This window comes from Bufo bufo, chromosome 9, assembly GCF_905171765.1.
Source record: "Bufo bufo chromosome 9, aBufBuf1.1, whole genome shotgun sequence".
Taxonomy (NCBI): domain Eukaryota; kingdom Metazoa; phylum Chordata; class Amphibia; order Anura; family Bufonidae; genus Bufo; species Bufo bufo.
In genome coordinates this window covers 187,446,356-187,473,715 of record NC_053397.1, presented here as the reverse complement: position 1 = coordinate 187,473,715, position 27,360 = coordinate 187,446,356, and the positions used below count along the sequence as shown (strand labels likewise).

Below are 27,360 nucleotides of genomic sequence, written 5' to 3'. Positions count from 1 at the left end.
TTGTTGGCAGCTACGCAGCCAATAAACATACAGGTAAGTACTGTCCTCACTGTAATGTCTTTGCCATGTTGGTTACAGGCATTACAGTGATTAGCTGGCCGGAACGCGTCATCGGGTGCTATATAGCAGCCGATGACATGTGTTCGGCTCAGTGTTAGTCAGGGAGAGCTATGCTGAAGAAGGGAAAGATATGTCAGAGAACCAAAAGTCCTTTTAAGGACTATTGTTGTGTGTGGCAGCAGCAATATATATATATTTAGCGCAGCCTGCGCTAAATTGCTAAAACTTTACAGACCCAAAAGTCCTTTTAAGGACTATTGTGTGTGGCAGCAATATCTATTTTTAGCGCATCCTGCGCTAAATAGAGTGCAATAGTTAGACCGCGACATTATTTGCACTACATCTCCTGTGTAACGAATGCGCATCCAAAAAATATCTAAGACATCCAGTGTACTTTTTCTGTAGATGGTGTCCACTGCGGACAGTGACATAACCTGGGGTACATCTCCTGTGTAACGCTTCCACATCCCCAATACCTGTGACATTCCCTGTAATTTTTTATTAGCCGCTGGTGACATCAGCAACATTATCTGCGGTAATTTCTCCTGTGTAACGTTTCCACATCCCAAATACCTGTGACATTCCCTATAATTTTATATAAGCCGCTGCTGACATCAGTGACATTATCTGCGGTATATCTCGACATCCCAATACCTTTTTTTATTTTTTTGCGCATACACTTACAAATCCTACGCTACTGTGCGTGTGACATACTTTAAAGCATATACAACATTTAATATGAATAAGGCAAGCAGTAAGGGACAGGGAAGTGGCCGTGATGTTGATGGTGCACGCAGAGGTCGTGGCCCTGGGCGCATTGAAACTGTGCCTGCTGCCAGAGCACAAGAAAAACAATTATCCACGATACCTAACTTCATGTCCTAGTTTGCAGGGACAACGCTCTCGAAGTTAGACCAGTGCGACTAGGTAGTCAGTTGGATTGCAGCAGATAATGCTTCCAATCAGTTAAGCACCACCCTGTCTTCCACAAAGTCCAGTCTCAGTAGCCAAGAGTCTGGTCAACACAATCCTCGCCCTGATCCTCCTTCCTCCCACCATGGAGAGTCTTGCCAAACAAGTGATCGGATATTCCGAGGAGCTCTTTTCAGCACCATTCCTTCATTTGGGCCTCTTGACAAGCCCACTTGAAGAGGGACATGAGATCTTGTGCCCTGATTCCCAAACTCTTGAGCATCCACAGTCACAAGAAGATGACGGTGGGGAACGGCAATTAGTGTTTCACGAGGTTTATGATGAGGATGAGACACAGTTGTCAATAACTGAGGTTGTTGTTAGGTCAACAAGTCAGGAGGATGACCAGAGTGAGAAAGTGGGAGAGGAGATGCTGGACGATGAAATCACTGACCCAACCTGGGAAGGTGGCAAGCCGAGCGAGGACAACAGTACAGAACGGGAGGGATCCGCAGCACCGCAACAGGCTGGAAGAGGCAGTGGGTGGCAAAAGGGAGAAGGTGGGCCACACCAAATAAGCCCTCAACTGTTTCCCGGAGCACACCCTTGCGGAAATCTCCCTTGCCAAGGGGTAGGTGTTCCGCAGTCTGGCGCTTTTTTGAGGAAAGTGCGGACGACAAAAGAATTGTAATTTGCAACCTGTGCCATACAAAAATGAGCAGGGGGCGTGAACATTAGCAACCTCACCACCACCAGCATGATCCGCCACATGGCATCAAAGCACCGTATTAGGTGGGCCGAACGCCTGGGTCCACAATCTGTGTCTGCGGGTCACACCACTGCCTCCTCTTCCCCTGTGTTACGAGCTGGCCAATCCCCTTTCGAAGGCTCAGGGCCGGATGCCTCCCACCCTGCACCTGGACCTTCTCAAGCACCATCAGCAACCACATCCACTTCCGTGTCCCAGCGCAGCGTACAAATGTCCTTACTCAGGCATTTGAACGCAAGCGCAAATACCTAGCCACCCACAATACAGGCCATAGCGCTAAATGCCCAACTTTCCAAATTACTGGCCCTGGAAATGTTGCCATCTAGGCTTGTGGACACTGAGGCTTTCCGCAGCCTGATGTCAGCGGCCGTCCCTTGTTGCGCAGTCCCCAGCCGCCACTATTTTTCATGGTGTGCCGTGCCCACCTTACACAGTATGTGTCCCGTAACATCACCCGTGCCCTGACCAATGCAGTTACTGGGAAGGTCCACTTAACCACTGACGCATGGACAAGTGCTTTCAGCCAGGGATACTACATTTCCCTGACTGCACGCTGGGTGAACGTTGTGGAGGCCGGGAGCAAGTCGTACCCTGGGATAGCACAGGTGCTACTGACGCCAAAGATTGCGGGCCCTAATTCCATCAGAGTTTCCACCACCACCTACGTTAGTGGCTCCAACCCCCACTTCTCCTCCTCCGCCTCCTCCTCCACTTCCACCTCAGAATTATCCTCTTGCAGTACCAGTCAGCCATCAGTCGGTAGCTGGAAGCAGTAAAGCACTGCAGTGGAGAAGCGTCAACAGGCCGTGTTTAAGCTGATCTGCTTAGGTGACAAACAGCACACCGCCGCAGAGCTGTGGCAGGGGATAAGAGACCAGACTGAGCTGTGGCTCTCGCCACTCAACCTACAACCAGGCATGGTTGTATCTGATAATGGCCGTAACTTGGTGGCGGCTTTGGAGCTTGGCAAGCTCACACACATCCGATGCCTAGCCCACGTGTTCAACTTAGTGTTTCAGCGGTTTCTCATAACCTACCCAAATTTGCCTGAGCTAATGGTGAAGGTGCGTCACGTGTGTGTCCATTTCCGCAAGTCATCGACAGCTTTTGCCGGTCTGTCAACACTGCAGTAGCGCTTACAATTGCCAGCTCACCGACTGTTGTGCGACGAGAGCACGCGCTGGAACTTAACGTTCCACATGTTGGCCAGGCTTTGTGAGCAGCAGAGGGCAGTAGTGGAATACCAGCTGCAACATGGTCGTCGCCTTTCCAGTCAGCTTCTGCTCTTCACAAGCGAGGAGTGGGCATGGATGTCTGACCTCTGTGAGGTTTTAAGAAACTTTGAGGAATCAACACAGGTGCTGAGCGGCGATAACGCTATTATCAGCGTCACCATCCCAGTTCTGTGACTATTGAAACGACATTACATACGGTGATAGCCAGACCACCCTTAGTTCGTCTTCTCAGCGCAAATTGGATGATGAGGAGGAGGAGGAGGAGCAGGAGACAATTGCCTCCGCTACAGAGGGTAGTACGATCCATTCCATATGTTCAGTGTTGATGGGCAGAAGAGGAGGAAGAGGATGAGGAGATGAAGTCTTGCCTGTTGGGACTCTGGCACACATGGCTGACTTTATGTTAGGCTGCCTTTCCCGTGAATCATGCGTTTTACCGATTACTGGTTGTTCACCCTTCTCGACCCCCGCTACAAAGAGAACTTCTCATCTCTCATTCCTCTGGTCGAGAGGAGCAAAGTGGTGCAATATCAGAAGGTCCTTGTGGAAAAATTGCTCCAAAAATTTTCATCTGACAACGCTGGTGGCAGAGTACGTAGTTCCTTGGGCAACCGAGGAGGGGAGAATAGGGGAACACACAGCAGTTCTTAAAGAGTCAGGGCAACACTCTCCAAAGTCTAGGACAGTTTCATGACACCCCGCCAGCACCCTCACCCTGATGCACGGCCTAGTGTCACAAGGAGGGAAACATTTTGGAAGATGGTGAAGAAGTATGTAGCAGTCGGTGTCAGCATCCTCAATGATCCCTCTGTGCCTTAGAACTACTGGGTGTCCAAGCTGGACACGTGGCACAAACTGGCGCTCTACGCCTTGGAGGTGCTGGCCTGCCCTGCCACCAGCATTTTGTCAGAGCGGGTATTTAGTGCTGCTGGGGGCATAATAACTGATAAGCGCTTCCGCCTGTCAACTAAAAATGCTGACAGGTTGACTCTTATAAAAATGAACAAGGCCTGGATTGCCACTGACTTCTCTACTCCACCAGACAAAAGCGGCTGAACATACAGTTAAAGGCACTTTAAATGTGTTTTTATAATGTACTGAATACACTGTATTCCCATGCACCTCTTCCACCACAAAAAGGTATATGGTTCAATCTTCCTATTCTCCTCCTCCTCCTCCTCCTCCTCCTCGCTCCTAATGTTGTAGAGGGTCATCTCACCTGCAGGCCCTCGCATATAATGTTTTAGAGGGTCAGCTCACCAGCAGGCCCTCACCTACAATCTTTTAGAGGGTCAGCTCACCTGCAGGCCCTCGCATTATATGTTCTAGAGGGTCAGCTCACCAGCAGGCCCTCACCTACAATCTTTTAGAGGGTCAGCTCACCTGCAGGCCCTCGCATTATATGTTCTAGAGGGTCAGCTCACCAGCAGGCCCTCACCTACAATCTTTTAGTGAGTCAGCTCACCCGCAGGCCCTCACATATAATGTTTTAGAGGGTCATCTCACCAGCAGGCCCTCACCTACAATTTTTTAGAGGGTCAGCCCAGCTCACCAGCAGGCCCTCGTCTAAAATCTTTTAGAGGGTCAGCTCACCAGTGGGCCCTCGTATAAAATGTTTTAGAGGGTCAGCTCACCAGCAGCCTCTCACTTACAATCTTTTAGAGGGTCAGCTCACCTGCAGGCTCTCACATGTAATGTTTTTGAAGGTCAGCTCACCGGTAGGCCCTCAACCATAAGGTTTTACAGGGTCAGCTCACTTGCAGGCCCTCGCATATAATGTTTTTGAGGGTCAGCTCACCAGTAGGCCCTCAACCATAATGTTTTACAGGGTCGGCTCATCTGCAGGCCCTCACCTACAATATTTTAGAGGGTCAGCTCACCAGCAGGCCCTCGCATATAATGTTTTTGAGGGTCAGCTCCCCAGCAGGCCCCTTCAACCATAATGTTTTACAGGGTCAGCTCACCAGCAGGCCCTCGCCCATAATTTTTTCAATGGTTAGCTAAGCAGCAGGCACTCATCCATAATTTTTTTTAATGGTCAGCTCAGCAGCAGGCACTAGCCCATAATTTTTTCGATGCTTAGATCAGCAGCAGGTACTCGCCCCTAATGTTTTAGAGAGTCAGCTATGCAGCAGACCCTCACCCCTAATGTTTTAGATGGTTAGCTCAGCAGCAGGCCCTCGCCCGTAATGTTTTAGACAGTCATCAGCAGGCCCTTGCTCCTAATGTTTTTGAGGGTCACCAGTAGGCTATCAATCATAATTTTTCAAGGGTGTATGATGCACTACTTTATGTGTAATAAAGGGTGTATTGGAGTGCCAGTTCCTTGTAATTTTTGGAAGCCCTTTCACTTAGTGCATAGGCTTTATGAGTGTAGCAGTCCCACTACCTGAACAAATATACCACAATGTGAATGAGGCCCTCCATTATGTGATATACAGGTTGTATCAGAGTGCCTCTTCCTTGTAATTTTTGGCAGCACTTGCACTTTATATACAAGTAACTATACAGGAAAGAATGTTTCCTAGCAATTTTTCCTCTAAAATCGATTTTATCTTCGGTTTTGTGCGTATTATTGTCAGTCTGTAAAAGTGGCGTACTACTCGGACAATATCGTTCCCAGTAGCGACCAAGATATATCCAGACATCCTCCCCATGCTGTTCCCAAACTATTTCGGTGGTGTTTCCATAAATTTCTGACTTTTTCCTATGAACTAGACACCCTCCCCTCTTCAGAGCAGGGGGTGCCTGGTTTAATGCTCGGGGTCTCCCATTGACTTCCATTGTGCTCGGGTGCTTGGTAGAGCACCCAAGCATCCCGAGTTGTTCGACCCGAACAGCCGAGTACTATGGTGCTTGATCAACACTACCTATGGGCCATTCTAAAGACAATTCTCCTGAGGTTTGCAAATCTCACTTATCAGCAGCACATCAGTCTGTGAGATACTTTGCTATATTTTTCAGTTATGTAAAATATAAAAGCAGGACAATTTTTAAAATCTCCACATGAGATGGGAATTCAAACATTTTCCATGACAACTGTATTTAGATATTGGTAGCCGTGCATATTGGGAGTATCCAAGGTCTAATTCTGTATAGAAATGTCTCAGAGACAATAATAATACTGACTGGATATTAGGACATGCCAAATCGTGCCAAATGTTTTTTTTTTGCATGGAATTATGTATTTAAAGTATATGGCAGAGCAAGGTTTTAATTTCATTTTTTTCTTTTTTTTTTTATAAATAAATCTTTATTACAACTTTCCAATTCGTACAAAGTTTTCCACAAATCTTATTCTTACATAGTTACATGGTAATTGCATTATAGGTATTTCCCCACCTCCCCACCTATTATATGTCGGTTGCCACCAAAGGAAAAAAAAAAATAACACTAAACTAATATTGCCGTCCTCCCTCCATTGTCCCCTCTCCCCCACCAACCCTCAGTTTTCATTTATTTAGCCACCTCCGCCACATCCTGGCAAATCTGTGTTTTTTCTTCAACCCGGTCAAGCAAAACTCCTCACTGGCTAGCGACATCCTTGTGCGGTTCTCCCATTCTTTAACTGTAGGGGCCTCATTTCCCCCCCCCCCCCCCCCCAAGTGCCCAACTATACATTTCCTAGCTTGGAACAATAATTTGGTTGCAATTTCCCTATGTTGAGAACCTTCCACCCCATCCAGCACCCCTAAGATGCATTCCTCAAAATGTCTGGGCATTGTAAACTGATGGTATTCCTCAATTTTTTCAATTATCTTTGCCCAGTCATTTTGGATTTTTATACATGTCCATAATATATGTATATCGTCTGCCCCTATCTCTCTGCCCTTTTGGCAAGTAAAGACTTTAGTACTATAGTACTTCATTAGCTTTTTAGGAGAGTAATAGAGACGATATATTAAATTGGATTATTCTATGAGAGAAATTCCTTGAAACCTTAGTCTTTGCCTGTATAGCTGAATCCCAAAAGTCTTCCCGCACAGGTTCCAAAGTGCCCTGCCATTTATGGATCAGGTTATCAACTGCTCTACTATCGTTCTTCTTTTGGTGCGATAACCATTGGTATATTCTTGAGATCAGTTTCTTGCCAGGTCTTAACTCAGTAATATTCTCCAGGGGCTGTGGCAAGTGGCTATTTGTGTGCCTTTCCCTATAGTTTTATACAATGCATGTTGTAGTTGTAAGTAGTAAAACCTCAACCCTACATTATTCAGTTGGTACTTCCTTTCCAGCTCTCCATAGGGTACCACGTCCCCCTCCTCCCATACCTGTCCCAGTTTGTATATTCCATATTTCCACCAGATCTTCTGATCAAGTGACTCTAATTCTGTGAGGCTAATATTGTCCCATAGTATGGTGGCTGCATAAAGCCCAGTTTGGGACCATAGTTCTTTTACCATCTCCCAACTCTTGGCCATTAACAGGATCAGAGATCTATATTTTCCTCCCTGTTGGGCCAGAACACCCGTTTCCATAACTTGAAAGATGTTACATTTCTCCAGTCTTTTATTTGTCCCTGCTATTAAATTTTTGTAGCTTTGCACATTACTCCATATTATCATATTTTTTATAATCCCTGCCCTAAAATAGAGTTCCAAATCTGGTACTAACAGTCCGCCCTCCCTCTCCTGAATATTCAGTATCTGTGCCTTTATCCTCGTTTTTTTTCCTCGCCATATTAAATCAGTCAATAAGCTAACTATTATTTTAAAGTGTTTTTTGGGGATTATCACTGGTGTATTCCACAAGATATAGTTCAAGGCGGGTAGTACGCACATCTTAACCAGTGCAATACGACCTCTATTTTCTTCTTAATTTACTGGATTTTCGGAGTAACATTTAATCTGACATAGTCATTGGGGTCCGGGGTGATCTGAATTCCCAAATATTTAACGGGTTCGTTCATCGTCCTAATTTCCAACTGCCCCGGTCAAAAAGTGTTCAGAGGGTCAATCGGGATACATGCCGATTTAAACCAGTTTATACTGAGTCCCGCATGTTTACCGAATTGCTCAAATACCTGAAATATCCAAGTTAGAGACCCATGTGAACCCACAAATAACTTGACATCGTCCGCATACAAGGCAATTTTTTCCTCGTGGGTAAGTTATCTGAACCCCTCAATTCCCGGATCCTGTCTGATCATGTCTGCAAGGGGTTCAATAGCTATAGCAAAAGAGCAGAGGGGAGAGGGGGCATCCCTGTCTAACTCCTCTGCCAATTGGTATGCCATCTGAGTGTTCTCCATTTACTATCAGCCTTGCAGAAATTTCCGTATACAGTAGTTTTACCCATGTAACAAAGCAATCCCCAAATCCCATTTTCTTCATTGTGTTAAACAGGAAGGGCCATTCTATCGTGTCGAAAGCCTTTGAGGCGTCTATAGTTACAATCAACCGTTCCCCGCAATTTGTGGGTTCAAACTGGGTATTCACAAAATATCTCATGATATTCTCCGTTGTGGTTTTACCCAACATGAATCCCGACTGATCCTCATGAACAAGCACCAGGATGACTCTCCTAAGTCTACTTGCCAAAGTCTTAGCTAATATTTTATTATCTGTGGTAATCAGTGAGATAGGGCGATACGAATCCAACAGGGCAGGGTCCTTACCTGGCTTTAGGATAAGTGTGATCAAGGCTTCCCGCTAGAGTCTGGCAGTTTTCCCACCTGCTTCGCTGACTCACAAACTGTAAGCAGTTTCAGGATTAGTATTTCTTTGTATTGCACGTACACCTCAAACGGGATGCCATCCATGCCTGGAGCCTTGTTCTTTGTTCTCCCATTTAGCATCTCATACACTTCTAACAGGGTCAAGGGAGCTTCCAGGGACTTGGATTGATCTATTGTTAACCTCGAAATAGTGATTTCATTTAAAAACTGTTGTATTTGCTCTGAATTTTTGTTTATCTTACTTCTATATATATCGGCAAAATATTTTTGGAGTAGCTCTATTTTGGCTGTTTGCTCAGTATTTTTGTGTCCCGTTTCATCCATTATACAATGGATATACTTATTCTTTTTTGTTTGGGTCGCTACCAAGGCCGCTAATTTTTTACCAGGGATATGTGCATGGATATAATTATCCCTTACGTAATTTTCTTTTTGTTGTTCTGCCAGTAGGAACAATTCATCCTTTAGTTCCGAGGCCTTCTCTATCCAGGAAGTATATTTTGATCTATGGGATTTGCAATATAATTTTTTTCATTTTTTTCTGCCTCGCCTTCTAGTGTTGTTATTTTCTCCCTTATTCCTTTCTTATAACTGTGCTATAACTGTATACTTTGTAATAATCCCTCTAATAAAGGCCTTGGCAGCCTCCCATATTATATTAACTGTCGTTGATCCATCATTCATCTAAAAAACTCTCTTATCTCTCGCAAGATCTTATCGTGTGTATCCATCATATTTATCCATCCTATACTTATGTTCATCCCTCTTTTTTTTATTTTTTGTGTTTTAATATTTATATTAATTGGATTGTGGTCCGAAACTCCCCATTGCCCATATTTCACCCCTACAATTTCCAGTGAGCTTTTCTCATTTGTGAAAACTAAATCTATTCGTGATAGAGTCTTGTGAGTCTTTGAAAAACACGAATATTTCCGTGAATTAGGGTGCATAACCCTCCAAATGTCAATCCATCCCATCTCTTTAGTGATATTTTCTCATTTGGATCCCATACAGGGATCTTGATTATTCCCCAATTTACATCTATCTATTCTTGCATCCATAACATTATTGAAATCTCTAACCACCAACAGTAATTTATCCCCTGCCTTAAGTATTATATCATACATTTTTAATAGGACGTCAATTTTAAAGGGTGGGGGTATATACACACTTACTATTAACCACACCCTACCTTCCAGTATACAGTCCAACAGGACGTAACAGCCTTCCCTATCTGTAGTTACTTTCACTATTTTTATATCTATGTCCCGATATATTAATATGCTTACTCCTCTCGCGTATGCTGAATACACTGAGTGAAAAGCATATCCCATCCCTGGTCTCCTTCGTCAGGTGTGTTTCCTGCAGACAAACTATTGCGGGGAGAGATCTATGTATTATATCAAAAACCGCAACTCTCTTGGAGCCCCTACTCAGCCCCCTAATATTCCATGAGATGATTCTCATGTTTTTTTGTTGATAGTCCTATCCATTCCCGGAGTATGGAGGACCCCCAATATTGTAAAAGGGTCAGGAATACTGAGACAGGAGAGGGAGGAGGATGGCATCATGGGGATAGAGGGAGGGGACAACGGAATTCGAAAGAGAGGAGGATAAAAAAAAAAAAGGGGGGGCAACCGACAAACCTCACCCATCCCTCACAAATGATCCAGGAAACCTTGGTCCTGGTTCTCTAAACTAGCATCCCCCTTACGGCACCCCGTACAACCCAGCCCGCCGCTCAGCCTTTTATCATTTCCTTAATCCATTCTCCCGCCGCCTCTGCTGTCTCAAAAAAACACGATTTACTTTCCCATTCAATTCTCAGCTTAGCCGGGAATATCATTGAGTATTTAACGTTCTTTGACCGCAGTATTTTTTTCACATCCATAAACCGGCTTCTTTCATTTACCGTTTCTTTTGCATAATCAGGAAATATCATAACTGTTGAACCCGCATAGTCCAGCCTCTCTTTCCTTCTCGCGCTGCGCAATATCTCCTCCCTGTCCGTGACCGAAAGCAGATTCAAAATCATTACCCTCGGTCTAGTACCTGGGTGAGGCACCTTTGCCGGCACTCTATGAGCGCTCTCCACAAAGTTTTTATATTCAGACATCCTGACCCAATTGTTCCCTCAACCATACTACGAGGGTCTTGCCCCTCTGCTCCCTCTGGGATCCCCAGGCATCTCAAAGTTGACCTCCTGGCCCTATTATCCAGCTGTATTAATTTGTATTTTATTTCCTTATTTTCTACCATTAACATGTTTTTCTCTTTAACCACTGTCTGCACTATGTCCTCCACTTCTGATGTTCTTTTTTCTACTTCTATCAGTCTATCCTTATAATTTTGTAGATCCGCCCTGAGGAGTCCAACCGATTCCCTTATATTTCCGGTCTGGAGAGAGATGTCCCGTATCGCATTTTTTTATCTCCTGAAATACAAACCGGATTCCAAAAAAGTTGGGACACTATACAAATCGTGAATAAAAACTGAATGCAATGATGTAAAGGTGCCAACTCCGAATATTTTATTCAGAATAGAACATAAATCACGGAACAAAAGTTTAAACTGAGAAAATGTACCATTTTAAGGGAAAAATATGTTGAATCAGAATTTCATGGTGTCAACAAATCCCAAAAAAGTTGGGACAAGGCCATTTTCACCACTGTGTGGCATCTCTCCTTCTTCTTACAACACTCAACAGACGTCTGGGGACCAAGGAGACCAGTTTCTCAAGTTTAGAAATAGAAATGCTCTCCCATTCTTGTCTAATACAGGCCTCTAACTGTTCAATCGTCTTGGGCCTTCTTTGTTGCACCTTCCTCTTTATGATGCGCCAAATGTTCTCTATAGGTGAAAGATCTGGACTGCAGACTGGCCATTTCAGTACCCGGATCCTTCTTCTACGCAGCCATGATGTTGTGATTGATGCAGAATGTGGTCTGGCATTATCTTGTTGAAAAATGCAGGGTCTTCCCTGAAAGAGATGACGTCTGGATGGGAGCATATGTTGTTCTAGAACCTGAATATATTTTTCTGCATTGATGGTGCCTTTCCAGACATGCAAGCTGCCCATGCCACACGCACTCATGCAACCCCATACAATCAGAGATGCAGGCTTCTGAACTGAGCGTTGATAACAACTTGGGTTGTCCTTGTCCTCTTTGGTCCGGATGACATGGCGTCCCAGATTTCCAAAAAGAACTTCGAATCGTGACTCGTCTGACCACAGAACAGTCTTCCATTTTGCCACACTCCATTTTAAATGATCCCGGGCCCAGTGAAAACGCCTGAGCTTGTGGATCTTGCTTAGAAATGGCTTCTTCTTTGCACTGTAGAGTTTCAGCTGGCAACGGCGGATGGCACGGTGGATTGTGTTCACTGATAATGGTTTCTGGAAGTATTCCTGAGCCCATTCTGTGATTTCCTTTACAGTAGCATTCCTGTTTGTGGTGCAGTGTCGTTTAAGGGCCCGGAGATCACGGGCATCCAGTATGGTTTTACGGCCTTGACCCTTACGCACAGAGATTGTTCCAGATTCTCTGAATCTTCGGATGATGTTATGCACAGTTGATGATGATAGATGCAAAGTCTTTGCAATTTTTCGCTGGGTAACACCTTTCTGATATTGCTCCACTATCTTTCTGCGCAACATTGTGGGAATTGGTGATCTTCTACCCATCTTGGCTTCTGAGAGACACTGCCACTCTGAGAAGCTCTTTTTATACCCAATCATGTTGCCAATTGACCTAATTAGTGTTAATTGGTCTTCCAGCTCTTCGTTATGCTCAAATTTACTTTTTCCAGCCTCTTATTGCTATTTGTCCCAACTTTTTTGGGATTTGTTGACACCGTGAAATTTTGAATCAACGTATTTTTCCTTTGAAATGATACATTTACTCGGATTAAACGTTTGATCTGTTATCTACGTTCTATTACAAATAAAATATTGACATTTGCCATCTCCACATCATTGCATTCAGTTTTTATTCACAATTTGTTTAGTGTCCCAACTTTTTTGGAATCCGGTTTGTATATCTTGCAGGCTAGGGGCCTGTTCCAAAACGGCTCTTTTTCTTTCGGCCTCATCAGACTCACCACCACCTCTCTCCCCAGATCGGGAACTGTCCCCTCCCAGCACCGACTCAGAGTTCCCCTCCAAGATTGATTCCCCCTCCTGGTCCAATCGCCCGTCCTCTTTTTTTTTCTTTGCAGGGCTATGTCCGCACATGCTAGTCAGGAGCAACTGTTTGGATTCCTCGTTTCTTTTAGGCACTGGGGAAACCGTAGTATTCAACTCCAGTTGGCCCTTTGCCTTTTTCCCTGTACCCTGTCTCGCCATTATCCCACTGCGCCCCTAACCACCTTTTCCTCCTCCCCAGACTAGCCCAAATAGTCTATCAGTATAGAACCACAGGGGGGGACAGTTCACATAAGACAGTATATCTATCACATACGCATGAAACAACAATTTTCTTATATTCACAATTAGTTGTAAAGTAGCAGTCTGTCTTTACTATTAGTAGTGCAGTAGCGGTTAGTTAGAAGGTCTATGGGTAGTTTCGTCGACGGTTAGAAAAGCAATAACACAGTCGCCTATGCTAAAATTAGCAATTTTTCTTATATCCACAAACAATTATGCATTAGCTGTCTAACTGGCTATCTATGGTTGTTAGAAAAAACAATACAGTTAATTGACCAGGAGTTCAGTAATTAGTAACAACAGCAATTTTAAGTTGTTAGTTCATAGATATTAGAAACAGTCTCTTGATTATTTGTGTTATTAGAATTAGTTTCTGTTTACTCACAGTCACTAGTCGTCATATTTCCTTATGTGAGTGAATTACCCGAAAGGTGCTTGCATGCTATACTGATCTCGGATTCCACACCATCTCCGCCATGGACAATTAGATCTCGGGGGCAAACTAGCAATATCTCCTTTATAGCAACCGGCTAGTGAAATTGGAATTCAAGCCACTCCGGCATTTTTAATGCCTGCAGATAAGAACTTTTCTACTAGGAGTGCTGTTGATGGTACAAACAATCCCTGTTCCAATCCATCATTGTGTTCTTCCCAGCCAGACGGCCTCTGGACCCGCTGCCCGCCCTCTATTAATCTTCATGGCCCAATTCTTGGCCTCCGTCGTGGTCTAGCACCCGGATGCTGGCTTGAGTTTGGGGGGGCGCACAGATTCCACCAGTATTGTTATTGGTTAGAGCCTGTTGTTCTCACCCCCTATGTCCCTCCAACCCACACTCCCCACTCCCTAGCTTTTTTGAGTCCAGTTTAGGTTTACACAATTCCAATGCGGATATGTCGGGGTGACCAGGTCGCACCACCCTGCCCAGAGTTCCAGGGGGGAGAAGGGGATGACCCTCCAACCAACCCCCCACTTTCACAACGGCATCCTATACATTTACCAGGATGGACCAGTGGGGTGTTAGCCTTCCGGCAGCAGGAGCTCAGCATAGAGCAATTGATAGACGGCCAGCAGGAAGAGAACTGGGCAGCGGGGCAAGCGGTATCCAGGCGACTTCAGGCGCCATCAGCTGACTTCATAGCCGACGCCATTGCAGGAGCGGGTGTAGAGCAGATTCCAGGAGCCAGAGTGGAGCAGAGTGGAGAGCAGAGTGGAGCAGGAGCAAGGAGCTAGGGTAAAGCCGGTTCCCAACGGCATTCCTGGCAGCCTCAAGGCAGAAATCGCGGCGGCATCTGAGCTTCAATCAGAGCGGGATCGCATCGGGCAGGGAGCACGGACGCCGAAGGGGCGTGCGCACTTCATCAGCGTGCGTCCGCACGCATGCTCCTCCCAGCCGTGATCAGCATCAAGTAATTTAATTTTTTTCTACATTCATTGTGCATATTATTTGCTCACCTGTTATATTGGTGAGTATATTTTGGTGCCATTGCTAATCACAGGAGTATAGTGTGACCCCTGCGTTTACATAACATACAATGATAACATTGTGCTAACTTCAGCCACCACTTGATGGAGCTCCGGAGTATACTGCATACAGTTTGTACATTGAACTCAGGTCTAAAACAGTATACAGTAAATCCATAAATTCCACCTAGTGGTGGCAGTTGGCAGCTATAATTATATCATGTAATGCCATGACTATCCAAGAGGTTTGAAGAGTAATGGTACTGTAGGAAATTATGTGGTTTGAAACACAGTCAGGCATTTAGTTGGCCGCTATGGTTAACAGAAACTAGGGAAGCACAGGTATTCACTCTAAACCTCACTAGGAGGGTTGGATTTGGATGCTGCAAAGCTGCAGGTTATGTTTATAGAGTAGACAATGACTGGTGGAGCTAACCAGTGTCAATGGAAACAGACAATCCACAGGTAAATGCTGGATAATCAGAGAGGAACATCAGAGCCAGGGGTGATCCAAAACTTAAGTTAGGGTCAAAGCCAGGTCTAATAACCAGGAAGGGCTTCAAGCATTAGAGTGGAAAGCAAATAGCAAGTCAGACGCTTCAGGGAAAAATCCAGGTCAAAATGGCAGAGAGTAATTCACAGGAATAGTGGAAGATGAACCAACAATCAAGCAGACCAGAAAGAAGAGTCAATAGTGGCCACTGGCTGAACAGTAGAGCAGAACAAAGCTCTCCGATGCACCCACCCGATTGTTGATTGTAATGTCTTCCCTCAGGCTGTTTTATCAAGCCTCCTGAGAATTGATCACCCAGTCATACTGTCAGTGCCACCACAATGTCCGAAGCAGTGGGTGGAGATGGACATAAATCTCTGTATCCGAAAAATTGAGACATGACTGGTATATTACAAAAAGAATCAGTATAGAATGTTGGACCTACAGTGAAAACCACATAGTATTAAAGTGTGCATTTATGTTGCTTATCAATCAAATAAGTTGGCCCCTTAAATCAGGTTCCCCTAGGACAATCAGTTCTTTTACTGCACTAGCAAGGCTTAAAGGGGTGAACCCGGACATATCCCCATTATCACCCAGACAGCCCCCCTAACTTGAGCATCAAAGCAGTTCATGCTCCGATGCTCTCCTTTGCCCTGCGTTGAATTGCGCAGGACAAAGGCATTTTCTGGAGTTCAGGTGACATACCAGGCTCTCCTTAGGGCTGCCAGGCGGAGGCTTCCGCCCAGCAGTGAGCCCGGTGACGTCACTGGCACTGATAGGCATGCTTTAGCGCTGCCCTAGCCTTTAAAATGGCTAGGGCAGCGCTAAAGCCTGCCCATCAGAGCTGGTGACGTCACCCGAAACACTGCTAGGCAGTGTGTTATTGTAAATAAAATAGCCCTTGCCCTGCGCTATCCAGTATGTCCTGGTTCAGCTCTGAACCCAGACAACCCCTTTAATACATTAAAGAACTGCAGGAAATTTTGTAAAAACCAAGAACACGATGGATGGACATTGATTTCTCAAGACTCACCCACAATTAGCTTCTACAGGGAAAACTCAGTTCTAGGAGTACTCGAAGGGTTAGACCCTTATTAAAGTAAATACTGAAGATCTTGCAATTTCTTAACATATTTGTCAATTACTATCCTAATTTCAGCATTTGCCTATGCTTCTTACCAGCCGCGCTCCTTGTCCTATTAAAGCATAGCATGCTGCTCTTGAGAAGCTGACGCAGTTAGCTCCAGACACACACTGTGATAAGGGGCTAACACATGTATAAACCTACTCCACAACCTACACGCACACAATGAACTGTCTAGGCTTGCATCTCAACACAACAGGATCTCAAACAATACAAAATATATCACACCAGAAATAATGTATTTGCGCTATTCTTTCTGTGCTTGATTGCTGAGATGAATATATATTTATTTACAAATGTAAGCTTTCTCTTTACCTCAAATGATGGAGTTCCATTATTTAAAAATACCTGGCTATTATGTAACACTGAAAAACCAAAGTAAGGGTGGGTTCACACTAGCATTAGGGATTCCGTTATGGCTTTCCATTATAACATGGTTATAACGGAAAATAACGGAATGCCCAGACAGAATGCAAAACGGAAGCCTTTAAAAAGCATTCCATTTGCTTTCCGTCCTAATAGAAGTCTATGGGAAAGCACAACGGATCCGTCCGGGTCCCGTCATGCAAGACGGAAAACAAAGTTGTATCGACAGGGCTTTGTTTTCCATCTTGCATAACAGGACCCATAAAGGCTTCCGTTTTGCATTCCGTCATAATAGAAGTCTATGGGCAGCATAACGGATCCGTCCTTCCGTCTTATAGATTCCATTATTTTCCGTTATAAAAAGCCATAACGGAATCCCTAACGCTAAGGGCTCGTTCACACGACCGTATGTCTTTTTCAGTGTTTTGCGGGCCTTTTTCCCAGATCCGTTTTTCTGGTTTTATTTCAGTAGTGTTTCCGGTTCCGTTCCGTTTTTCCATTCCGTCTTTCCGTATGGTATATACAGTATACAGTAATTACATAGAAAAAATTGGGCTGGGCATAACATTTTCAATAGATGGTTCAGCAAAAACTGAACGGATACGGAAGACATATAAAGTATATTCCGTATGTGGTCTGTTTTTTTTTGCGGACCCATTGACTTGAGGGTATGCTTCAACTTATTCAAAAATACTCTACAAAAGATGGCCATTTAATGCTTTGTCTGCCCTTACATTGGTTGCCACTGATCATTCTGGGATAAGTGCAGCACACATTTTTATAAATCTGGCCCACTATTATATATTATAAAGGGCTATAGGGGAAGCGAATAGAAGGGTGTATCGTTTATGAAATGTGGTTCAACAGGTGCATGGTAGTAGCATGACGCAACCTCTCCTATTCACATTCTAGTATCGATTGTTGGAGGCTATATTAAAGGGATTGTCCAAGATTTTGATATTTATTGGGATAGGTCATCAATATCAGATCGTGGGGATCCGACTTACGGCACTTCCAATCAGCTGTTTGAAGATGCTGCAGTGTTCCAGTGTGCGCTGCGGCCAATTCCAAGGTCAATGACGTCACATTTATCAGTCACATGACCTAGGCTCAGCTCAATCCCATGAAAGTGAATGGGGCTCAGCCGCAACACCAAGCACCCCCACTATCCATTGGACAGCACTGTGCTTGGTAAGATGTAAGGAGGCCAAATCAAACAGCTGATCTGCAGGGGTGCCAGGTGTTGGAACCCCATTGATCTGATGATAGGTTATCAATAGCAAAATTTTGGAAACACCCCACCTTTTTTTTTTAAAGAAAAATTAATTTCACAAAACAGTAAGACCATACATCATCCAAAGGACAAAAGGGTAAAAACATACAAAAGGCACATGGTCAATGGACACACACATAACCTTGAAACGTTACAAAATAGCAAATGTAAAAGCGCCGACTAAAAGGTGTAAACCTGCAACTTAAGGTCACTTCAACATAGCGTCCCTCCATCGAATAGTCTCACGCATTTTTAACATCAAAAGAAGTAAAGAACTTGAAAAAGGGACCTTAATTTGGAGAAAGAAAATAGACAAGGGAAGGAGGAAGGTTACATAAGGGAAGGAAAAAACAAGGCGTCCACCAGGAAGAATAAAAGAGAAAGAAAAGAAGAAAAATAAAAACATTCCAAAGAACACCTGAGAGGACAAGAACCCGAAATTAGTGGCAGGACTAACTGACCATGGGCCCCAAACTTTATCAAACGTGTCAGGGCATCCACATGACAAATGGGTAAGGCCAAGTTCACACTTGATTTATTTGGTCAGTTATTTCTATCAGTTATTATAATCCAAAACCAGGTGTGGGTCCAAAACACAGAACAGGTGCTGGTTTAAAAAACGTCAAATTTTTTTTTTAATGCCACAACCCCTTTGAAATGTTCAATAACCCTGTGAATATCTGCTTACAATGATTTTCCTGTAGTATCGTTTTAAACGTGTTTAGACTTACCCAGATAGAACACCAAGGACTAGATTGAGGACAAAGAAAGACCCAATAATAATTAGAGGAATAAAGTACAGCCAGTTCCAGGTGGGTCCTAAGGCATCATTGGTCTACAAAGGAAGAAGAGATGATAAAATGAGTCAATATCAGCAAACAGCTTGGGGGACGAGTTGGTCGATTGAATCTATAGGTTGTACTTGAAAATGACACCACCTGTATTTTTAATACCTCCCATTACTATTCATTCAAAAAGTCTTCAGACCCTTTCACATTTTGTTATATTGCAGCCTTGTGTTAAATACAAAAAAAAATAAAAAATGTTTTCCCCGATCATTCTGCATTCAGTGCCGCATAATACAACTCTATGAATGTCCTTGAGTGGCCGAGCCAAAGCCCTAACTTAAACCGAATTGACAATCTCTGGAGAGACCTGAAAATGACTGTCCACTGATGGTCCCCATCCAACCTGACAGAGCATGAGAGAATCTGCAGAAAATAATGGCAAAAAAATGCAAAGTACGGTAAATTTGTGGCATCATATCGAAGATGTCAATGCAAGATTAAGGTTTTTCCTGTACCATAAATTAGAAAAGTTTTCTAACATTTTGCTATTACGTTCTCATTATGTGCTTTTGACTGTAAAATGATGGCCGCAACATAAAATGTGAAAAAAGTGAAAGGATCTGAAGACTTTCCGAATGCATTGTATACAGTATATCCAAAATGTATTGTTAAAAAATGGCAAAATTAACATGTCAAAATAGCATTATTGCTAAAAATAAAAAAATAATAACACGTTCATAACATCACAAGTTCATTCCTTAGTGTTAGGCCTCATGCAGATAACGTCTATGGCCCTATACTGTACCACTGTATGCTTCTAATTTTATATAGAGGCATATATAGTTTTTTTTTTTATGGATATACTGTACATGGCTACATTACAAAAATTTGTGTTACCCATCACAGTGTCAAGGAGCCACTCTTCCCTAGAATCATTATTTATTGGAAAAAAGACGGCACCTCGACTGATCCACCATATCTGTACAAAGATTAGTAATAGACCTGTAGACATTGCATGTGTCACAGTATAGGTTCTATAAATATAGTTTTGCTGTTTAAGGTTTCTGGTGTCCATGTTTTTTGCTCTCAGAGATGAAAAGCCAGAGGTATATGGTAGGAGCTTTCTACCTTCTCCCAATTAAGAACACTAAAATGCTCGACCAAGTGTGAATGTGTATTGGGTGGAGGTGGTCAGGTACAAGAGCTGTGGTCCAAATGAGCATTTACCCGATGACTAAAGTGTAAGGTCAGCTTTCATTTCACAATATATTAGATTCTAGTTTAGAAAAAGTTGACCGCTTCCTTGCTTTTTAAAGTTTCAAGAGTCCTCTTTGGGTGCCTGCTTGGGTCATTTAAAGGAGTTGTCTGAGATTTTGCAATTGATGATATATCTTCAGGATGATTTTCGACTCCTGGTACTCCTGTGGATTACCTTGTTGAGCACTGTGGTTTCTTCCTAGGCCAGTTGTCCTTAAAGTGTCATGTCTCTTGGGCGCAGTTCAGTCTCACTCAAGTGAATAGGGCTGACCTGCAATACCAGGCACAGCTGCTATTCTATGGATGGCATTGTGCTTTGTAAGCTACAAGGCATGCCGCGGCCTCCTCAAACAGCTGATCAACAGGGGTGACCAGTGTCAGAGCCCCACTGATCTGATATAGATGACCTATCTAGAGGATAGGTCATCAATATCAGAATCTCAGAAAACCCCTTTAACACACCAGGGTCTCACTTCCTTAACTCTGGTCCTATAATCCTCATGTCACGGCCACGGTTTTGGCCGTGACTCCTTGGGAGCCGCATACTGTTGCTCGCGGTTTTGGGTTGTAGTGTCAACCGCAGCTTGAGGCATAAGGTTGTTAGCCTCAAGTGCGGTTGCCGCGGACAACAGCTATGTGTGCGGTTCCCTCAGAGTTGTGTGCGCGTTTGTAAGCACTTTTGTATGTCTGTGTGCACTTTGTTTATGTTTGGTGTGCACTGACATTTTCCCTGCACTGTGGCTGTCCGTGGCAACGTTTGGTGGTATGATGTACATGTGGTGGCAGTGTCCCGGCCTTCGGGCTGACTCCCAGGACACGCTTGCCACCCATGTCGTTGCCTGCGGCAACAGCCACAGTGTGATTGTTGTTTGGACACTTCCCCTTTAAGTTATGTTTTCCCTTCTGTGGTTTTGGAAGGGTTAACTCCCTTTCAGTGTGTGTGAGTCACGGGGTGTGTCTGATTGTTGGGTGTGGCCTCTTGGCCCTATAAAGCCTCAGCCATGCTGGCTGTAGACATCCTCCTGGTTACTTACCAACTGCCAGTGGGGGCCAACCTTCTGGTCATAAGCAAATATATATGTCCTTTGGTGTCTGGAAGATGTGTTTGGTTTTATGTTTCTTTATTGCACCTGTAGTCCTGGGTTCCCGTGTGTTGTGTGTTTGTGTGCTGAGTCCTGAGTCCTGCTGTCTGTGGGCAGTACATCCACATGGGTTCCAGGCTTGGTTGTCTGTGGTAGGTCTCTGCTATGTTTGTGGGTACCTGCCATTGCCATAGGTTGCATTTGTTCCCCCTTGCTTGCAGCTTGGCCAGTGAGACTCCTGTTCCTGCGTATCCAGAAGGAACAGGATATCTTACCCTGACTCCTAGCCCAGGGACCGGTCGGAGGGTAAGTCAGGGCTCCGAGGTTCCTGCGCATGGGTCCTCCTACCTTAAAGGTCGGCCCATGCAGGTAGAAGTTAGGGTCAGGTTAGGGACGCTGTAGGAGGTGACCCGCTCCCTAACTCTGTCGTCCTGGTCAAGCAGCGACCATCTTCCTTCGGCACACGGCTGAGGGTTTCCCCCATCCTCAGCCGTGACACCTCATTGCCCATTTGAAATTTGAATTTGTTGGACCAGAGTGAAAGAATTATAGGCCCTGATATGGTGCATGTACCTAGAAGGTTCAATTGGCTTATTATCAAAGGTTTGTCATCTTAGGAGAGACCAACTGTGTACTGTATGAAGATTTAGTGACAATGCTCCATGGGAAAATATTTGGCAAAGAGGTATATCCTAGAGAAAGAGAACCATCTCGCTAGTGCCACCTATTGAACACCTTTGCATAATATATTCTCAATGCCACTAAGTCTCTGCACACAGCTGGTCTCCGTCAAAGTCAGATTCTGAAACCTATCTCCAAAATGGGCCCTGAAAGTGAAGGAGCAAGCACCATGCATGCGTGATGTGCTCTTTATTCATTTCTATGGGAGTTCCAAAAATAGCTGAGCGAGTGCACTCAGCTATTTTTGGCAGTCCCATAGAGATGAATGGAGGGCGCTTCAACAGCATGGCCACTGCTCCATTCACTTGTATGGGAATGCCAGAGATAGCCCAGCCAGCGCTTGGCTATTTTCAGCAGTCCCATAGTCATTAATGGAGGGCAGTCGCCATCATATGTACGGCTGCTCTCTGCTCACTTTGGGGGTCCAGTTCTGGAGATAGGTCTAATATTGGTGTCATATCCTAGCAATAAGGGCTCGTTCACATGAACTTTTTTTGCGTTCCGTATATATGGGCCGTTTTTTGCATTCCGTATACGGAACTTTTCATTTCAATGGTTCTGCAAAAAAAACTGAATGCACTCCGTATGCATTCTGTTTCTGTATTTCCGTTTTTCCGTTCAAAGATAGAACATGTCCTATTATTGCCCGCAAATCAAGTTCCGTGGCTCCATTCAAGTCAATGGGTCCGCAAAAAAAACGGAACACATACAGAATGTACTCTGTATGTCTTCAGTATTCGTTCCGTTTTTGCGGAACCAACTATTGAAAATCTTGTGCCCAGTCCAATTTTTTCAATGTAATATATATATATATATATATATATATATATACACACTGTATACGAATGGAACCGGAAACACTACTGAAACAAAAAACGGAAAAACAGATCTGTTAAAAACGGCCTGCAAAACACTGCTACATCCAAAGCATCTCACTCAGCCTGACACAATCCTACTCCATGGTCATGAGGGGCAAGCAATGAAACAACTGTCTACAGATGGATATAAGGCCTGGCTATTTTCTCTTGTCATGTTCCAAGGCTTGTTGACTCATCCAATATGGAGCACTAGCAAGATGGCTCTCTCTCTCTTTGCATGTAAAGTTATGTGATATTGGTACAAGTTCTTCAGTTGCGTTACATTTGGATTATAACTCTATTTTTTCCACTTATGATTAAGATGATTATAAAAAAAAAATCTACCAAAATTATTCAATTACATTGTACGGCAGATGTCAATAACAAACATTACAGATGACTAAAAGCCCAGAAATAGGCTGACACAGCGACAAAGCCCACATTATACTAAATACTATTCTAAACAATGTTTGCGATAACATAAAGTTTACATCAACTATTAAAGATAAAAAAAACACAGGCCAAGTCATTGCAGCCATACAATATGAATGCAGCGAGATGATCACATTGACTGGGCACCATGCCCTCACACTCCTCCTCTTCTCCTCTAAGTGCTGACATAGAACGCACAGCCTCCTAATGATGAGCAGCATGGGAGCGCAGCTGCTCGCGGCTTACTGACACTCAGGAGTCTTTGCCAGCACACATTTACAGGCCAATTACATTAATTAACATGGGGAGAAAAAGGGGAGTGGAGATATGGGTGGGTTTGGGAAATAATATGCAATGAATAAGGACATCCAGGAAATAAAAAGTCTGTTCTATGACTCAGGTTCATGTTGGGTGATATGGCACCGGCAGAAGAGACTAAAGTTCTAAACTTGTGATGAGATCATGTAATGTATTAAAGGGGATTTCCAGGATTTTACTTGTGATGGTCTATCCTGGGGATAGGCCATCAGTATCCAACTAGCAGGGGTCCGATACCCCACAGCCCAGCCGATCAGCTGTTTCCGGGTTGTTATGGTGCCAGGAGGCGCCACCAGGACTGATGTGTGTTGTCAATGGAACTGAAGTGAATTGAAGCAGCTCTGCAGTAACTAGCTCCATCCACTAGACGATGGATGGAGCTGTGCAGTTCCACACTAGACGATGGATGGAGCTGTGCAGTTCCACACTAAACGATGGATGGAGCTGTGCAGTTCCACACTAAACGATGGATGGAGCTGTGCAGTTCCACACTAGACGATGGATGGAGCTGTGCAGTTCCACACTAGACGATGGATGGAGCTGTGCAGTTCCACACTAGACGATGGATGGAGCTGTGCAGTTCCACACTAGACGATGGATGGAGCTGTGCAGTTCCACACTAGATGATGGATGGAACTGTGCAGTTCCACACTAGACGATGGATGGAGCTGTGCAGTTCCACACTAGATGATGGATGGAACTGTGTAGTTACAGACTAGACGATGGATGGAGCTGTGCAGTTCCACACTAGACGATGGATGGAACTGTGCAGTTCCACACTAGACGATGGATGGAGCTGTGTAGTTCCACACTAGATGATGGATGGAGCTGTGTAGTTCCACACTAGATGATGGATGGAACTGTGTAGTTACAGACTAGACGATGGATGGAGCTGTGCAGTTCCACACTAGACGATGGATGGAACTGTGCAGTTCCACACTAGACAATGGATGGAGCTGTGTAGCTCTGACACTAGACAATGGATGGAGCTGTATAGCTCTGGCACTAGACAATGGGTGGAACTGTGCAGTTCCACACTAGACAATGGATGGAGCTGTGTAGTTACAGACTAGACAATGGATAGAGCTGTGTAGTTACACACTAGACGATGGATGGAGCTGTGCAGTTACACACTAGACGATGGATGGAGCTGTGCAGTTCCACACTAGACAATGGATGGAGCTGTGCAGTTCCACACTAGACGATGGATGGAACTGTGTAGTTACAAAATAGACAATGGATGGAGCTGTGTAGCTCTGGCACTAGACAATGGATGGAGCTGTTTAGCTCTGGCACTAGACAATGGATGGAGCTGTGTAGCTCTGGCACTAGACAATTGATGGAGCTGTATAGCTCTGGCACTAGACAATGGGTGGAGCTGTGTAGTTACAGACTAGACAATGGATGGAGCTGTGTAGCTCTGGCACTAGACAATTGATGGAGCTGTATAGCTCTGGCACTAGACAATGGGTGGAGCTGTGTAGTTCCACACTAGACGATGGATGGAACTGTGCAGTTCCACACTAGACAATGGATGGAACTGTGTAGTTACAGACTAGACAATAGATGGAGCTGTGTAGTTCCACACTAGACAATGGATGGAGCTGTGTAGTTCCACACTAGACGATGGATGGAGCTGTGCAGTTCCACACTAGACGATGGATGGAGCTGTGTAGCTCTGGCACTAGACAATGGATGGAACTGTGTAGTTACAGACTAGACAATGGATGGAGCTGTGTAGTTACAAAATAGACAATGGATGGAGCTGTGTAGCTCTGGCACTAGACAATGGATGGAGCTGTGTAGCTCTGGCACTAGACAATGGATGGAGCTGTATAGCTCTGGCACTAGACAATGGGTGGAGCTGTGTAGTTACAGAATAGACAATGGATGGAGCTGTGTAGTTACAGACTAGACAATGGATGGAGCTGTGTAGCTCTGGCACTAGACAATTGATGGAGCTGTGTAGTTCCACACTAGACAATGGATGGAGCTGTGTAGTTCCACACTAGACAATGGATGGAGCTGTGTAGTTCCACACTAGACAATGGATGGAGCTGTGTAGCTCTGGCACTAGACAATGGGTGGAGCTGTGTAGTTACAGACTAGACAATGGATAGAGCTGTGTAGTTACAAAATAGACAATGGATGGAGCTGTGTAGTTACATACTAGACAATGGATAGAGCTGTGTAGTTACATACTTGACAATGGATAGAGCTGTGTAGTTACAAAATAGACAATAGATGGAGCTGTGTAGCTCTGGCACTAGACAATGGATGGAGCTGTGTAGTTCCACACTAGACAATGGATGGAGATGTGTAGTTCCACACTAGACAATGGATGGAGATGTGTAGTTCCACACTAGACGATGGATGGAACTGTGTAGTTACAAAATAGACAATGGATGACTAGACAATGGATGGAGCTATGTAGTTGCACACTAGACAATGGATGGAGATGTGTAGTTCCACACTAGACAATGGATGGAGCTGTGCAGTTCCACACTAGACAATGGATGGAGCTGTGTAGTTACAGACTAGACAATGGATAGAGCTGTGTAGTTACACACTAGACGATGGATGGAGCTGTGCAGTTACACACTAGACGATGGATGGAACTGTGTAGTTACAAAATAGACTATGGATGGAGCTGTGTAGCTCTGGCACTAGACAATGGATGGAGCTGTGTAGCTCTGGCACTAGACAATTGATGGAGCTGTATAGCTCTGGCACTAGACAATGGGTGGAGCTGTGTAGTTCCACACTAGACGATGGATGGAACTGTGCAGTTCCACACTAGACAATGGATGGAGCTGTGCAGTTCCACACTAGACAATGGATGGAACTGTGTAGTTACAGACTAGACAATAGATGGAGCTGTGTAGTTCCACACTAGACAATGGATGGAGCTGTGTAGTTCCACACTAGACGATGGATGGAGCTGTGCAGTTCCACACTAGACGATGGATGGAGCTGTGTAGCTCTGGCACTAGACAATGGATGGAACTGTGTAGTTACAGACTAGACAATGGATGGAGCTGTGTAGTTACAAAATAGACAATGGATGGAGCTGTGTAGCTCTGGCACTAGACAATGGATGGAGCTGTGCAGCTCTGGCACTAGACAATGGATGGAGCTGTATAGCTCTGGCACTAGACAATGGGTGGAGCTGTGTAGTTACAGAATAGACAATGGATGGAGCTGTGTAGTTACAGACTAGACAATGGATGGAGCTGTGTAGCTCTGGCACTAGACAATGGATGGAGCTGTGTAGTTCCACACTAGACAATGGATGGAGCTGTGTAGTTCCACACTAGACAATGGATGGAGCTGTGTAGCTCTGGCACTAGACAATGGGTGGAGCTGTGTAGTTACAGACTAGACAATGGATAGAGCTGTGTAGTTACACACTAGACGATGGATGGAGCTGTGCAGTTACACACTAGACGATGGATGGAACTGTGTAGTTACAAAATAGACTATGGATGGAGCTGTGTAGCTCTGGCACTAGACAATGGATGGAGCTGTGTAGCTCTGGCACTAGACAATTGATGGAGCTGTATAGCTCTCGCACTAGACAATGGGTGGAGCTGTGTAGTTCCACACTAGACGATGGATGGAACTGTGCAGTTCCACACTAGACAATGGATGGAGCTGTGCAGTTCCACACTAGACAATGGATGGAACTGTGTAGTTACAGACTAGACAATAGATGGAGCTGTGTAGTTCCACACTAGACAATGGATGGAGCTGTGTAGTTCCACACTAGACGATGGATGGAGCTGTGCAGTTCCACACTAGACGATGGATGGAGCTGTGTAGCTCTGGCACTAGACAATGGATGGAACTGTGTAGTTACAGACTAGACAATGGATGGAGCTGTGTAGTTACAAAATAGACAATGGATGGAGCTGTGTAGCTCTGGCACTAGACAATGGATGGAGCTGTGCAGCTCTGGCACTAGACAATTGATGGAGCTGTATAGCTCTGGCACTAGACAATGGGTGGAGCTGTGTAGTTACAGAATAGACAATGGATGGAGCTGTGTAGTTACAGACTAGACAATGGATGGAGCTGTGTAGCTCTGGCACTAGACAATTGATGGAGCTGTGTAGTTCCACACTA

The 27,360-nt window shown here is 44.5% G+C and overlaps 1 protein-coding gene across 1 annotated transcript in view; it reads right to left on the bottom strand.

Moving 5' to 3' along the window:
- Nucleotides 1-27,360, bottom strand: part of CACNA1E (calcium voltage-gated channel subunit alpha1 E) — a 638,268-nt gene that overhangs the window by 131,552 nt on the left and 479,356 nt on the right. Inside the window, exon 8 of the mRNA XM_040406914.1 lies at nt 18,552-18,655. Coding sequence (XP_040262848.1) covers nt 18,552-18,655 — 104 coding nt within the window. The remainder of the gene's footprint in view (nt 1-18,551; nt 18,656-27,360) is intronic.